General features: G+C 34.6%; 1 protein-coding gene across 8 annotated transcripts in view; it reads left to right on the top strand.

The window, feature by feature from the left end:
• Positions 1 to 13,448, top strand: part of LOC149088252 (poly [ADP-ribose] polymerase tankyrase-like) — a 129,054-nt gene that overhangs the window by 97,546 nt on the left and 18,060 nt on the right. For all 8 annotated transcript variants that reach the window (XM_089245976.1, XM_089245969.1, XM_089245961.1 and 5 more), the window contains 6 exons: positions 4,197 to 4,366; positions 7,437 to 7,578; positions 7,718 to 7,845; positions 8,814 to 8,889; positions 11,306 to 11,483; positions 13,138 to 13,245. In XM_089245976.1, the coding sequence (XP_089102102.1) occupies positions 4,197 to 4,366; positions 7,437 to 7,578; positions 7,718 to 7,845; positions 8,814 to 8,889; positions 11,306 to 11,483; positions 13,138 to 13,245 (802 nt within the window). The remainder of the gene's footprint in view (positions 1 to 4,196; positions 4,367 to 7,436; positions 7,579 to 7,717; positions 7,846 to 8,813; positions 8,890 to 11,305; positions 11,484 to 13,137; positions 13,246 to 13,448) is intronic.

The following is a 13,448-nucleotide window of genomic DNA, read 5'->3' as shown; positions in this document are numbered from 1 at the left end:
CTCCAAAATGAATGAGGGACGCTTGCACCCTGGAGTCGCAATATTGGTGAACTTAGACACGGTTTGCATGTCCCTCAAAGAAAGAGGGAGATATCATGTGATCCAAAAAAGTCTCATTGAAGAAAACCCGGGCAACGTCGGGTATTATAGCTAGTGTGTAATATATATATATATATATAATGGGTTTCTTGTGTGTGTCTGTCTGTATGTATGTTCTATATACAAATCTACAGTTTCATACCAATCTTTGCCAAATTTTGTATGTGTACCAAATGTCCCAATTGAACAATAGCCTACTTCAAAAGTTCGTCAGAGTTAGACAAATGCTGACAGGATCAAAAAACTGTCCATCAACAATGACATTTAGAATATCAACTTTGGTTGCTTTGGTTCTGAAACAATAGTTTGTCACTTTTTTAATGCTGCCAGTATATGAAGAAAACAAAAGCAGTACCAGGTATGCACAAAGTAAAGAATATACATGGCATGGAATACTTGACTATTTTTTTTCACATGAATTTTCGCAAGCACAAAAACAAAATAATGCTCACGTGGTGCTTGATTATAATAATAATAATCATAATTGCAAGTGTTGCTACACAGTAAAAAGTAATACTGAAATCAAGAAATCAATATATTCAACACTCCCCTGATTTCACAGTTCATATATTCCATGTTTTTGGCACACCATTCATGTTTCTCTCTCGGTACAGCCTTTGTGAGGGAGTCTGAAATCATGATGTCTGTTGAGACTTTTTCAACTGTGATACGACATCAATTTACTTCGTCCTAGCATGAAAGATGCAGTATTTGCTCAGGTCAATAGCACCCTTGTTATCACAATTGACAGTTATAGGGCCTTTTTGCATAGACAATTTCAACTCCTTGGCAAACTTGTTTAGCCATAATGATTCCTTTTTTGCATATGCCAAGGAAATGTATTCCACTTCAACAGTAGAACTGGCCACAGTAGATTGTTTCTTGCTTTGCTCACGCCAGCTAATTTGAAAACAAATCCTGATGTTGATTTTCTGTTGTCAGGATTCCCTGCATAGTCAGAAGCATAGTCAGTTGTTCAAGAACCCTACTATTTTGCTGTTTGATGCTCTGGAAAACTGGAGTTTTCGTTTTTGGGTTCCCTGTAGATATCGCATGACACATTTAGCAGCAACCCAATGCATCTTTGGATTTGAATAGAACTGACACAAAAAAACTCACTGTGTGTGAAATGTCAGGATGTGTTCCCTTTGCTGTGACAAACAAACTTATAATCGCTGATTGGTATATGGAAGAAATATCTTGTGTACCTTTGTTGTCTGCTTTAGATAATTTTTGATTAGTGTCAGTTGGTGTTGATATTGGTTTTGATTCCTGCATCTTGAATCTTTGAAGAATGGATTTTATATAATCGCATTGGCTCATGCTGTAGGTGCCTTGTTCCCTTTCTCTTTCAATTTCAATTCCAAGGTAGAACTTTAATTCACCCAAATCTTTCATGTCAAAATGTTCAAACAAATGCTCTTTCAACCAATCTTTCAAGTCATGGCAACTTGAAAAAATTATCAAGTCATCAACATACACTGCCACAAGCAGGATGTTTCCACCTTCATGTATGTAATAGACACAACAGTCAAAGTCAGCACATTTGAGGCCCAGGCTTTGGAGATTTTCATCTAATTTAGTATACCATGACCTCCTAGACTGTTGACTCCAAAAAGGAATGTATGGTTTAAAACAAATAAGCCCCTTTTCTTCTTCTCCCCTTTCTTTGGAGGACTCCAAACCCTCCATGGAAGCTCCATGTAAACTTCTTTTAGATCCCCTTGGAGGAATGCAACCACTGCATACAGATGGTCAATATCCCAGTTGTGAGAATAAGAGAATGTCTCTGTGTAGTCAATGCCAGCCTTTTGGGAATGGTCTTTGGCAACAAGTTGAGCCTTGTAGCAGTCTGAGGTTCTATCAGCATTTTGTTTGATTTTGATTACCCATTTACTTTTGATTGGTCAGCAGTTCGATGGGCGAGGTATCATTTGCCATGTTTCATTTTTTTGTGAGCTTCCAATTCTTCTTGAATAGCCCCTTCCCAATGTTTCTTCATGATTTAAAGCATCATTAAAGGTAAGTGGAATGTTGTCTATGCTCTCTGGAATGTCATGCAATATTGTGGATACATGATAACTATGTGGGTGTGAAGATGAGTCATAGTCTTTTAAATGGGATGGTACTCTCAGCGCTCGAGTGCTGATCTCAATGATGGAGAATCAGCTTGACTCTGCTCATCCACATCTTGTGTTTTCTAGAGCCATAGTTAATGTTCAAAAATAGGACGGCAAATTTAGAATGTTTGTTGCAATGGCTTGATCAAGATATGCAGGTAGGATAGTTCACATTTTTATCCCAATGGTTCTCATCTTATCTACATATGCTGCCATGTCTTTGCAGTTTTCAAATTTGGTTGGAAACATTTCTTGGTTCAGCAATATAAATCTGTTCGGATTATTATCTTCATATAGTGTTGATAATCGATCCCACATTTGTTTGGCAGTTTCACAATTCAAGATTTCTTTGAATGTATATTGCTGGCCACGCTGCTTACAATGGCAGATCGCCGATTAACCGTGGTGTCCATGTTATCCGATGTACATGCATTGTACAGTTCTCTGTCTTTTTACATGGTACCTTACAGTAAACGTCCACTCCATATAATTTGCATACCGTAACTTCTCGAAGTTTGCTGGCACAGCACTCGGTATTACAACAGTGGTCGTAGCCATTAAGCCATTTTTTAGGTTTAGATAGCGCACCGTAATTTAGGCTTCGTTTGTTGTTGTCAGTCACGATCAACTTTCTATTAGACTATTAGAAACTTAAATTATTGGGCTCCTGGGCCCATAACCTCACAAAATAAAGAATACATTGCATGGAATTAATACTTGATTATTTTTAAGACATGAATTTAGTAAGTACAAAAACAAAATAACGCTCACATGGTGTTTGATTACAATAATAATAATCATAATGGCTTTTTACTGAGTTGACACTCAGTAAAAAGTAATACTGAAATCATGAAATCAATATATTCAACAGGTATTATTGCTGGTTTGAAGTCAGAATATAATGCCAGGTTCATAGTTTTTTTCTTAAGTTTAAGAAAATTTATTTGAATTAAAAAATAGTCAAGAAAAAAAATTTTAGGGAGAAGTGCCCTTCCCAAAAATTTTTCAAAACTTTTTTTTCCGGGTCGTCCTTTCCCAAAACATTGCCACTACGGAGGGAGAGGATTGGTTTCAAAAAGGGATTGGCATGTATGGGGAAGCATGGTTTGATGCAGATATGTGGGCAATTTTAGTGTGCATGCTTGAATTTTTTCCTGCCTGCAGAAGCTGCCAGACCGCCGATGCACCATACATGCACCAAACTGTGCCTCCCTATCTTCCTTGGTTCATGCAAGGATACTTTTTGAACAAACCTTGTAACACCTAAAATGCTACACAAACAGGGTATAATTAATGTTTATGACAATTTTGTGTTACATAAAACCATGACATTTCAATACGAGTACCCTTTTTAGCTTGGGCTATGTCTAAATCAGTGAAAGGGTGCTTATGTTGAATTATGGTATTTTTATGAAACAAATTGTCATAAGCATTAATTATGCTCTGTTTGTGTTGCATTTTGTGTTATGTTGAGTCTTCCATTTTACAGCTCCACCTGTGAGTGAAATTCAAACTTTTTAAATTTATCAAAAAGAAAAGTAGGCTATGGTAAGTATTTTTGTGTAAACCACATCTTTTATGTCAATATTGTTTGAGTTGTTATTAATTTTTTAAATGTGTCCAGGACTTCTCTCATCCACTCTGTATATACATTATTAAAAGTATATGATACTGTAAAAATCCAGATCTGTAAATCTTAGATGTTACAGCATCTTTTAAAGACATTGTTTAATCTTTGATCCCCCCACTATTAAAATCCAAAAAAATATGTTTAAAATCCTAAAACATAAGCTATGTTTGCTCTGCAAGGTTGCTCTCCCCCCCCCCCCATGCACTGAAGTTACTGTCAAATTTTTTCCCTCTCACTGGCCCAAAAAATATATTCATTTCTTTTCACTTTTCATGCGTAAATATTATTTCCCCACAAATACTCTGCTTTGCTCATGCCATGTTTTTCCACATTTTCTGGGGAAACAGATCATCAAACACAAGGTGAAGGAATTGTATGTTTTGTTCACTGCCTGGGGCAGGGTTGGAGACACTGGACAAAACCAAAGAACACCATATTCTTGCCTCAGTGATGCTGCAAAAGAGTTCTGCAGGATATTTCGTGCAAAATCTGGGAACCACTGGGAAGATATTGATAAGTAAGTGACTATAAAATATAAGTTCTCTCATTTTACAAATTTTTTTGCTCTCTATTTTTATAGTTTACTAGCAGAAATACAATACACTCTTGGTAATTCGACACCCCAAAAATATAGATAAACATGTTGACTTAACCAGTCAAGTGGCATTTGCCGTCGCTGCCATACGTAATGTGGGTGCCTACGACGTCATTTGCCGACGCACAGACTTTTTTTCGGTCTTTTTCACCAGTCAAGTGGTTTGGAGAAATTAATTGGACAGTTAACTGATTAATGTAGAGTTAACTGGGTTTCACTCTAAATTTTTGTCCAATCGCTTTTGTGTATGTAATTATGCACATTCAAACAATTTCATTAAATAAAATGCTGATTCTCATTAATTTTAATTAAAGGTTGTTTCATAATAGAATCGAAACGTATAAAAAAAAAATTCATGAAAAATAATCAAGTATATTTTTGGATATGAGCAGTGCAGTTATCCAAAGTAAATAAAACTTTTCTCACTTGGAAATTTTCTATCTAGCTTCTTCAACCATTGTTCAAAAATCTCTGATATTATCCGTGCCTTTTTGTTGCCATCATAGTCCATAGGAAGAGTTTCAACATTTTTAAAAGCATTGTGATTTTTTTTTTGATAACTAAATTGCGATTTTCCGATAACTTAACAACTAAATTAAAAAATATATATGTAACCTGCACTGGTGTTTTCTCAGTATACTCAAGTGCACATCACGTGTGACACGGAGACAAGCATACTAATTAACTCTTTGTTTAGTAAAGAATCACTAAAAACTACTGTTTAAATTAACTCTTTAACGCCCAGATAGAAAACCTTGGAGGGTCGTGAAAATACCAAGTTTTTTGTGTTCGAAGTGGACTTGTCTAAATTTCGGCCACTTTCCCTCTCCCCACCCTTTCTCCATGAGTTTCTATTCATGCCACCCTTTGCATTGACGTTCACCCTTTCATTTCAATGGATTTTCGGGAGATTATTTGTCTACTGAAAACACCCCCTTTCCTCACAGTATTTTCTCTTTGTAAAATGCATTGAGTACCCTTAGTCCATTCTCAAGGAACATTCTAGTACATCAGCTTTTAAAATCCCATTGATAGGGCGTTGCAGTTGTCTTTTCCATTCCCGCCTCTGACAAGAGCTTTCATCTTCTTCCCTGTTGGTGACAAAAGCCCACCAAAACATACCCATACCCCCTAGCTGGGCCGACTTGAGGCGGTTATGGGCATTAACCTACTCGGCCGACTTCGGGCGATCTGGGCATTATAGAGTTAAAGTAGTTAAAACTACTGTAACCAAAGTAAACATTGGATTTGATGTTTCAATGCACTATTGCATATTAAAGTTAATTTTTAAGTATCCAAAAATGTGATCAGACAACAAAACAAAATGAGAAAGATTGATAGATGATCACAATTGATCATTTATTCAATGTTAACAAATTCAGCAATTAAACATTTTGCAATTATTGATCAATTTTGATTTAGTTTTCCATTCTATCTGCAAACACTGAAGTTCTATTTTGAACTATGGACAGTTAATTTCTAAATTGTTCACAACAAAAATATTAACTCTTATCAAATTCAGATAAATTACAATAAACTTGGGGTATTTATATGAAAGAAAAATTAATCCTGTAATGGGAAAGAAAAAAGGCACTGATACACAGTCCAAGATTATCATGATGCACTTTGCACATCTTTTATCTCATTAGTGCAATTGAAAATTTTTTTTACCTTATATACAGAGTGTTTGTAAACTGTTTAAAAAAAATTGAAGGGGCGATAGTACCCATCAAGATAAACAATATTTACAATGGAACCTATGATCATAATCGAAATATTTTTCCCTCCACAAATTTGACATGTACTTGTACCAGAAGTCTACGAGATGGTGTAACAGTCTTTCATTTGCTGATGTCAACCGTGCAATGCCCTTGGACATCACTTTGAGCATCTCCTTTGAGTCTTTTGCTGATCTGCAGCAGATTGTACAACTTATGATTATATCATGTCTCTTTTTTTCACTGTTGAAACTTTAACATAGGCCATTTACTTTATGCTTTTTTAACACAATGAGCGGATTGCAACCATAGATTCCGTTGCAAATGTTGTTTGTCTTGATGGGTGCTATCACCCCTCCAATTTTTTCTAAACAGTTTAGGAACACCCTGTATTGTATTGGAGGCAATAGCTACCATCCATGATGTAAAACCTGTCTATAATGATAGATACTGTAGGGATCTAGAAAAAATATTGTTATAGACAGGTTACCATTGTAGACAGTTTGAACATTTACACATCCAATGTTTATGTATGTATAATATATGCATGTAATGTAACCTATAACATTGTATAATGTAAAATGTAACATGACATTGATAAATTAATTAATAATCCGATAAAATTTAGATGAAAGGTGACAACAAAAAAGCACTAACAACAAGACCCACATGATTGGGAAGAGTAAAACAAAAAGTGATGGGGCAGATGCCATAAAAAAAAATATGTAGGCAGTTGTAATTCTAATCCCTATTGCTTTGCACGCAAGTTTACAGCTGGTTTCTGGTTTCTCCATAGAAGTGAAACTTTACCTTTCATTCAGTTTTGGGCTCAACAGTGCCCACCCAGAGACGGAGACATCCCCTTCTACAACCAGTCGGACAACAAACACCTATACATATTTCGCTCGCTAGCCTCGTTCTAGCCATCCCCACTGCAATTATTTCTTATTACTCATGTGCTGCAATCTTTTGTTATCTCACTTTCTGGACCATGGGGTGTTGTTTTCCAAAATAAAAAAAATTGAAATAAATAAATATATATATATATGTACAGTATATATAATGCAATACCAGATTTATAAGGAGGTAAAATTATCATTATAGACAGGTGCATTTAAAAAGTTATTATCGCTGTAGGCAGGTTCAAAATACATTTAGTAAGTAGGAATCCCGCCAGGACCAAAGAAAATATTGTTATAGGCATGTTTATCATTATAGACAGTATCGTTATACACTGGTTTCACTGTAGTTCCTAAGTAAATTTTTATTTCCAGCTTTCAGCCCCAACCAAAAAAATATAGGTTGGTTCATTTAGAGAAACGGAAGCAGAACCAAACACAGAGCCTGAAAGTTAATTTTACTACTGAGGTTCCTTCAAGAATTGATGTGTCATTAATTAACTTAATGGGGGATCTGGTAAGTCAGTTTTCATTGCATTTTCCATTTAATAATGGAAACAATATAATTATTAAAAACATTTTTTATTTTTAGTCCTGAATAAATTTTATTGCATATATTGTAATCATTAATGAATGATTTTTTTAACACTTCATAGATGGACGTTAGTGTACTGGAAGAAACTCTTCATGATCTCGGTGTAAATATGACATTTGATGTTCTGCCTTTTGGAAGTCTTTCAGAAAGTTCTTTACTTGCTGCACAAGATTTGTTAAATGAAATAGGGTAAGACGATAAGTTATTTTGTTCTGCATTAAATATCTATCATATTGTGTCTCTATTTAATTTACTAATTGTGAATCATTTAATAGACTTCTAATTTCCACTACAATAAACTCACTAGTTCGTGCCTTCCAGTAATCTAACGTTTTAAAGCTGGCTATCTCTGTGTGGACAGAAAACGATAGCATGTTACTGCTTGTGTGTCCAGAGCCAGACTTTCACATAAAGAAGAAATTATAAAGGGGCAACACTCATGACTAAGATCAAAGATATTTGCATATTCAGTGAATATATTGGGGGGGGGGGTCTTCAACCGTTGACTCAGGGCAAGCTGCATTTGACATTTTACTGATACCCGAAAGCTACTATGTTATATAAGCTACAAGCCTGTTACCAAAGAGAAGGCCACATGTTGAAGACCACTGGAATATATGTAGTTTAAATTTTGGGGCCCTGGGCAAATGCTTGTCTTGCTCGTGTGGAAATCAGTTGGAGTTATTTATTTATTTATTTGTTGTAAATAACTGTGATTCTCATGTATCTCCACAAAATCAGCATGATTTGTCCAGGGAATTTTTAAGTGTTAGTAAACATTCATGCCTGAACCAGGATTCAAGCCCAGACCTGCACAGTTCAATGCTAGTTCTCTAATCACTTGACTGCCAGGAAGCATAAATGTTTTTTCCCCCTCTTTATCTTCCCATAATCTGGTGATTCTGTGATCCGGCGTAACCCCAGTTTGATAAGTGATGGATTAATGACAGTCTTCTATATTCTGTTTTTTCTGGTTATGTCAAATAACTTGGTGTTTCTTTTTGTTTGATTAATCATGTCTCCTCATGAAAGCTAACTGATTAACGTATAAATGATTTCAGTTCAATTTTTAATTTTAATTCTGATTGAATATTGGGAATCAAGTGACATTGTCTATATCTTGTTCTAATTTTTTTATTTTCTTCTCGAATCTATAGCCAAATCATCATAGAAAGAGACAGTCTTCAGCAAACTGCTAAATCACAAGATAAGTTTTCAGAGTTTATGCATAAAGTAAGAAACAATAGTTTTTTTCCTAATCTTTCTCACTCATTTTCTAAAGATATCATATAACCTAATATTCTCCAACTGCTGGTCCGCGAAACATTTTGGCCAATTCATATCACTGCGACATAATTCCAGATATAATTAAATGTTATACTGTCTCTACATTTGTTTTCATTTCTGTCTTAGCCGTCAAAAGATCTCTGAATTATTTCTCCTATTTACAGTATTTATTTTTTGTTGGTCTGCAAATTATTTATTTCATTTTCATCGGTCCATGAAATTGTTCAACTACTTTCACTAGTCTGCAGTTGTAGAAAGGTTGAAGAACACAAGTATAACCCATGCACACCATGTGTCCATGTTTTTTACCTAAGAACCAATGAGGTTGTTTGAAATAAATCCTTCGAAAATAAATCGTTCACTGATTATAATGTATAAGCATTAATGAAAAAACTAGACTGATGGAAAGACTAAGACTTACTAGGCTGTTTAGCCATAGTATTCTATTTATTTTTCTGATGTAGCTGCTGTGGTTGGTATTGTCAGAAGTGAAAGTACTGCTGAGTGGCCACAAGGTGCCCCCCTCTTATCAACTTTTCTGCCTCTGCTTTGTTGTAGTTTGTTGTGATTGTGGCTGCATCCCTCATGCTTATTTGGGATTGACTGAGAATGATTTCCATTTTGTGATTGGTGGAAATTGTTTGCTAGGTTATTTTCGAAGAGAATTTCGGCATGTGAGAGGATTAGAAGCTATGCTGGGTTTATCTTCAAAAATGTTTCTTTGTTGTGGAAGTTTTTCCTATGCCTATAAATTATCTGTAGAAGTGGAGATAAGGAGATAATAGTGAACATTGGATGAAATCATAGTTTTATCAAAATCAATCTCATGTCCAGTTGTTAATATGTGTTTGGCTATGGCTGACTTGTCTCTTTGCCTCAATCTGCAACTCCTTTGGTGCTTTTTAGTCTGGTGGCTGATTGAACCTTTCTGGTGCCACAGTGGTGGTTGGCTGAAGTTGGTTTTCTGTGGTTCCCAATTCCATGGCACAAATTTGAGTCGATCTTTGCTTTAAACAGTCTCACCACAGAGAGCAATAGGCCTAAAATAGTACAAATATTCAATCATTGTACATCACTCACAAGTTGAAATGTAGATGGCAGCACTAAAAACTCACACAACAATTTATACGCACTCAAACTGTTATGTATGCACTCACGCTTCCAGCACAACTCAATCTGTAGTAAATTGCCCATGGCGATATACTAGAATTGTGGTTCATTTAAAATGAAAGAGATTCTGGTGGCTGTGCTTCTCTTGGTTGTGCCAATGTGTACTTTGCTGCATGAGTACAGTATTTCACAAACACCTTCTGCTGAAAGAGGATTGCTTGAGTCCTTTACTGAGAAGAGTGTTTGGCCCAGTTTCTTTGTTGGAATATGTTCGAATTACCTTTTAACAAATACTGTTACAGCAAAAATCTCATTGTAACGAAAACTTTTGAATCCTTAGATAAGTTTATCTAGGAACAATGAATTTGCAATGGGTTTTTGGATACAAAATCTTTCAAGTATTTTTTTCAAGCCTTGCCCGTGTATACTTTAGAATTCTTTGTTTTCTCGGCTTCCAAAATATTGTACAAAAAAATATGGGTTATTTGTCTCAAATATGTTAAGTAAAACTTATCAAAAAAAAATGTAATACCTAATTCATTTGAGTTGCTTTAAATTATTTTCAAAATTTAACTTCATTCTTTTTATTATCTAAAATATAAATAAGTAATTTTTTCCTTAGATTCAAATTTCTCTACAAAGATATTTTTTAATGAATGTTAGAACTTGTAAAATTGGAAATTCCTTTATAATGAAGTGATTTCATCAGTCCTTTAGATTTTGTTATAACAGAATTCGACCGTGTATGTGATCCTGATGTTTACTCTAAGAGCTTACTGATATGGTGTTTGTTGGTCATAGTTTTTATATACAAAATGCTTTCGCACAAGGTTCAGTTTTTCCTTATTCTCGACTGTTGGTGCTGAGGTCTCCAGTTAATTGCAACAAAATACAGCAAACAGAGCTGAAAAATTAATAAGAAAGGCACCTCATTGGCTAATCAATAAGTCATATCATAAAGAATTTTCCATATCATAAGTTATATAAAGAATTTTCCAACTCACAACCCTAGAATTGCCTTCTTACATTTCCAGTTAAGTACCGTTGGTATATATGTTACAGTAAAAATGTGGTAAATTATTTATTATGAATAGCCAGATTTTTATTGGTTATTATGCAAAATAACCAGGTTCATCATATTCACCATAACATATAACGTCCTTTATTCTTTCAATCTCATTGTTAGTGAGCAACTTATTCATTCATTATCAATTTATACTCAGCATTTTATGAACTAATGTATTATTTGCAGATTGTAAAATTGAGTGAAGATTTCTATCAGCTTGTTCCTGTCTACGGTTATGCATATGAACGACTGAGTCCTCTCTTCTGTTCTTCGGATGTTCATGAAAAACTAGGTCTCATTCACAATCTACAACATATAGGACTAAGTGGAGAATTACTTCTCTCTGCCATATCCAGAAAAAATGGTTTGTTCAGAAATCAAAAACAAAATATTTATATTTCTTTGTATGAAATACCATATATACTCATTGAAAATTTTGTTCCTTAATTCGGGAAGGGGGGGGTGGGTATCGGCTTATACACAGGTCAGTTTTAAAGAGAAAATATCAACCCCCTCCCCCCCCCCCCCCACCAATCATATAGCTGCATGGCTTCCGCACAGCTTTCTTGAAGATCTGTGACATCATTGGATTACTTTAGATAGCATCACTAATCAGTAGATTAATTTTTTTAGCATTACTAATTAGAACTTACTGCTGTATTCTTTTTTACGTTCAAATCCCACTGAACTGATGATGTTAAAACCAAAGTAAAAAAAAAATCAAAAATGCCATTGACTATAATACCTGGTGGAATAATGTTGATTTTACAGCCTTACAGGTTGATGTGAGCATCAACGAGCCTTTTAAAGATTATTTAAGGAATTTATATATCGGATGGATGTGTTCCAAAGATAAAAAAACCACCAAAAAGCTTTAAAGGAGCCCAAAGTTGGACTAGTTGTCAGTGGGTTTACAAGACATGGAATTGTTTCCACTGAAATCATCATCGAATCCTTTAAAAAGTGTTGTATCAGTAACGTGATGCAGGTAGACCTGAAGATGACATGAAATATAAAAATTCCCCCCCCCCCTTAAAATATGGTTATTTTTGGGGGTCAGCTTATACACAGGTTTTCAATCTATTACAATTTTAGTGGTCCTGAAGGGAGGGGATTGGCTTATATACAAGTATAATACAAGAGTACCCTAAACCCCGAACAAATATTTTACGATGGCCCCCTATTTTTGAGATATGCAATATATATAATCAGTGTGATGTTAAACCTGATATGTTCAATTCAACTATAAGAGAATTTCTTAAAAGTTATATGTGAGTATTGAATCTTTGTTATTATGCTTTTCCGTATGTATTTCTCAGTATCGTGTTTTTAATCATTGTTCCACTCGTTTTTGTTCCCTTTTGTACTTTGTTGTATTCACCTTTTGTATTTGTGTTTTGTATTCCTCTTCTCTTTTCCATCTCTGTAATTGGGCAATCCTTGCCTGTTGAGATGTGAGTAAATAAATAAATATATATACACGGTAAGTTAATATATAAAAACTAAAATAATGAAGGGCATGTGAAAAGTTTTGCTGTTGTGGATTCTTTTTCAGAACTGGTCAAAGATGTAAATTTTGTGTTAAAAACTGTGACTCTCTGTATATCCCATCCCCATCCATGCAAACAAAATTAGCCATGTTTTAACTTTGCACCACTGGTGTCACTTTTGATTTCCATTGGACAAAAATTCTTCTAGGAATTTGGAAATTTGCTTTTCTTGGTTTGGTGATTTGTATGATTCAAAAATAAGTAGTAAATTTTGTCTCTTGTTTATTGTGTATATATTGTGTATATATTGTTTGTGTGTATATATTGTTTGTAATTTGTGTTAATTGCATTTTTAATTGGGTTGCTGTATTTTTGAAACATATGACAACCATATTTTTATGGGCATCTTTTTATCAGCCACCTCGTTGGGCATTTTGCCTGTTGTGGCGTTGTATTTGTATTTGTATTTGTATTTATTAATTTGACTGTTCATGAACAAGACTTGTTTCAGATTAATTTTTCTTTCAGAAATCAATCCTCATGACTATGTGTACAGATCACTGGGTGTCCAGCTATGCTGTTTAAACAAAGATAGTCAAGAAGCTCAGATGATTTTACAGTACATACATAACACATGTGAGATCATTTTTCTGTTATATTTATATATCCACACACATTTTTTTTTTAATTCTTAATTTTATGTTCGGTGCACACATTTGACATGTGAATCAATTTTTCAAAACTTGATTTTACGAATCTCCTATTTATGAACAAGATCATTTTTATGAACTAGTCCTCTGATCCAAAGAGCATGGCATAGAACTTCGTTTCCCCCCCCC

This window comes from Pholcus phalangioides, unplaced genomic scaffold, assembly GCF_987345545.1.
Source record: "Pholcus phalangioides strain wild (caught in Gottingen) unplaced genomic scaffold, Ppha-v1.0 ptg000003l_1, whole genome shotgun sequence".
Lineage (NCBI taxonomy): Eukaryota > Metazoa > Arthropoda > Arachnida > Araneae > Pholcidae > Pholcus > Pholcus phalangioides.
Note: the sequence above shows the minus strand (reverse complement) of the source record. Positions and strands in the feature narration are given on the sequence as shown.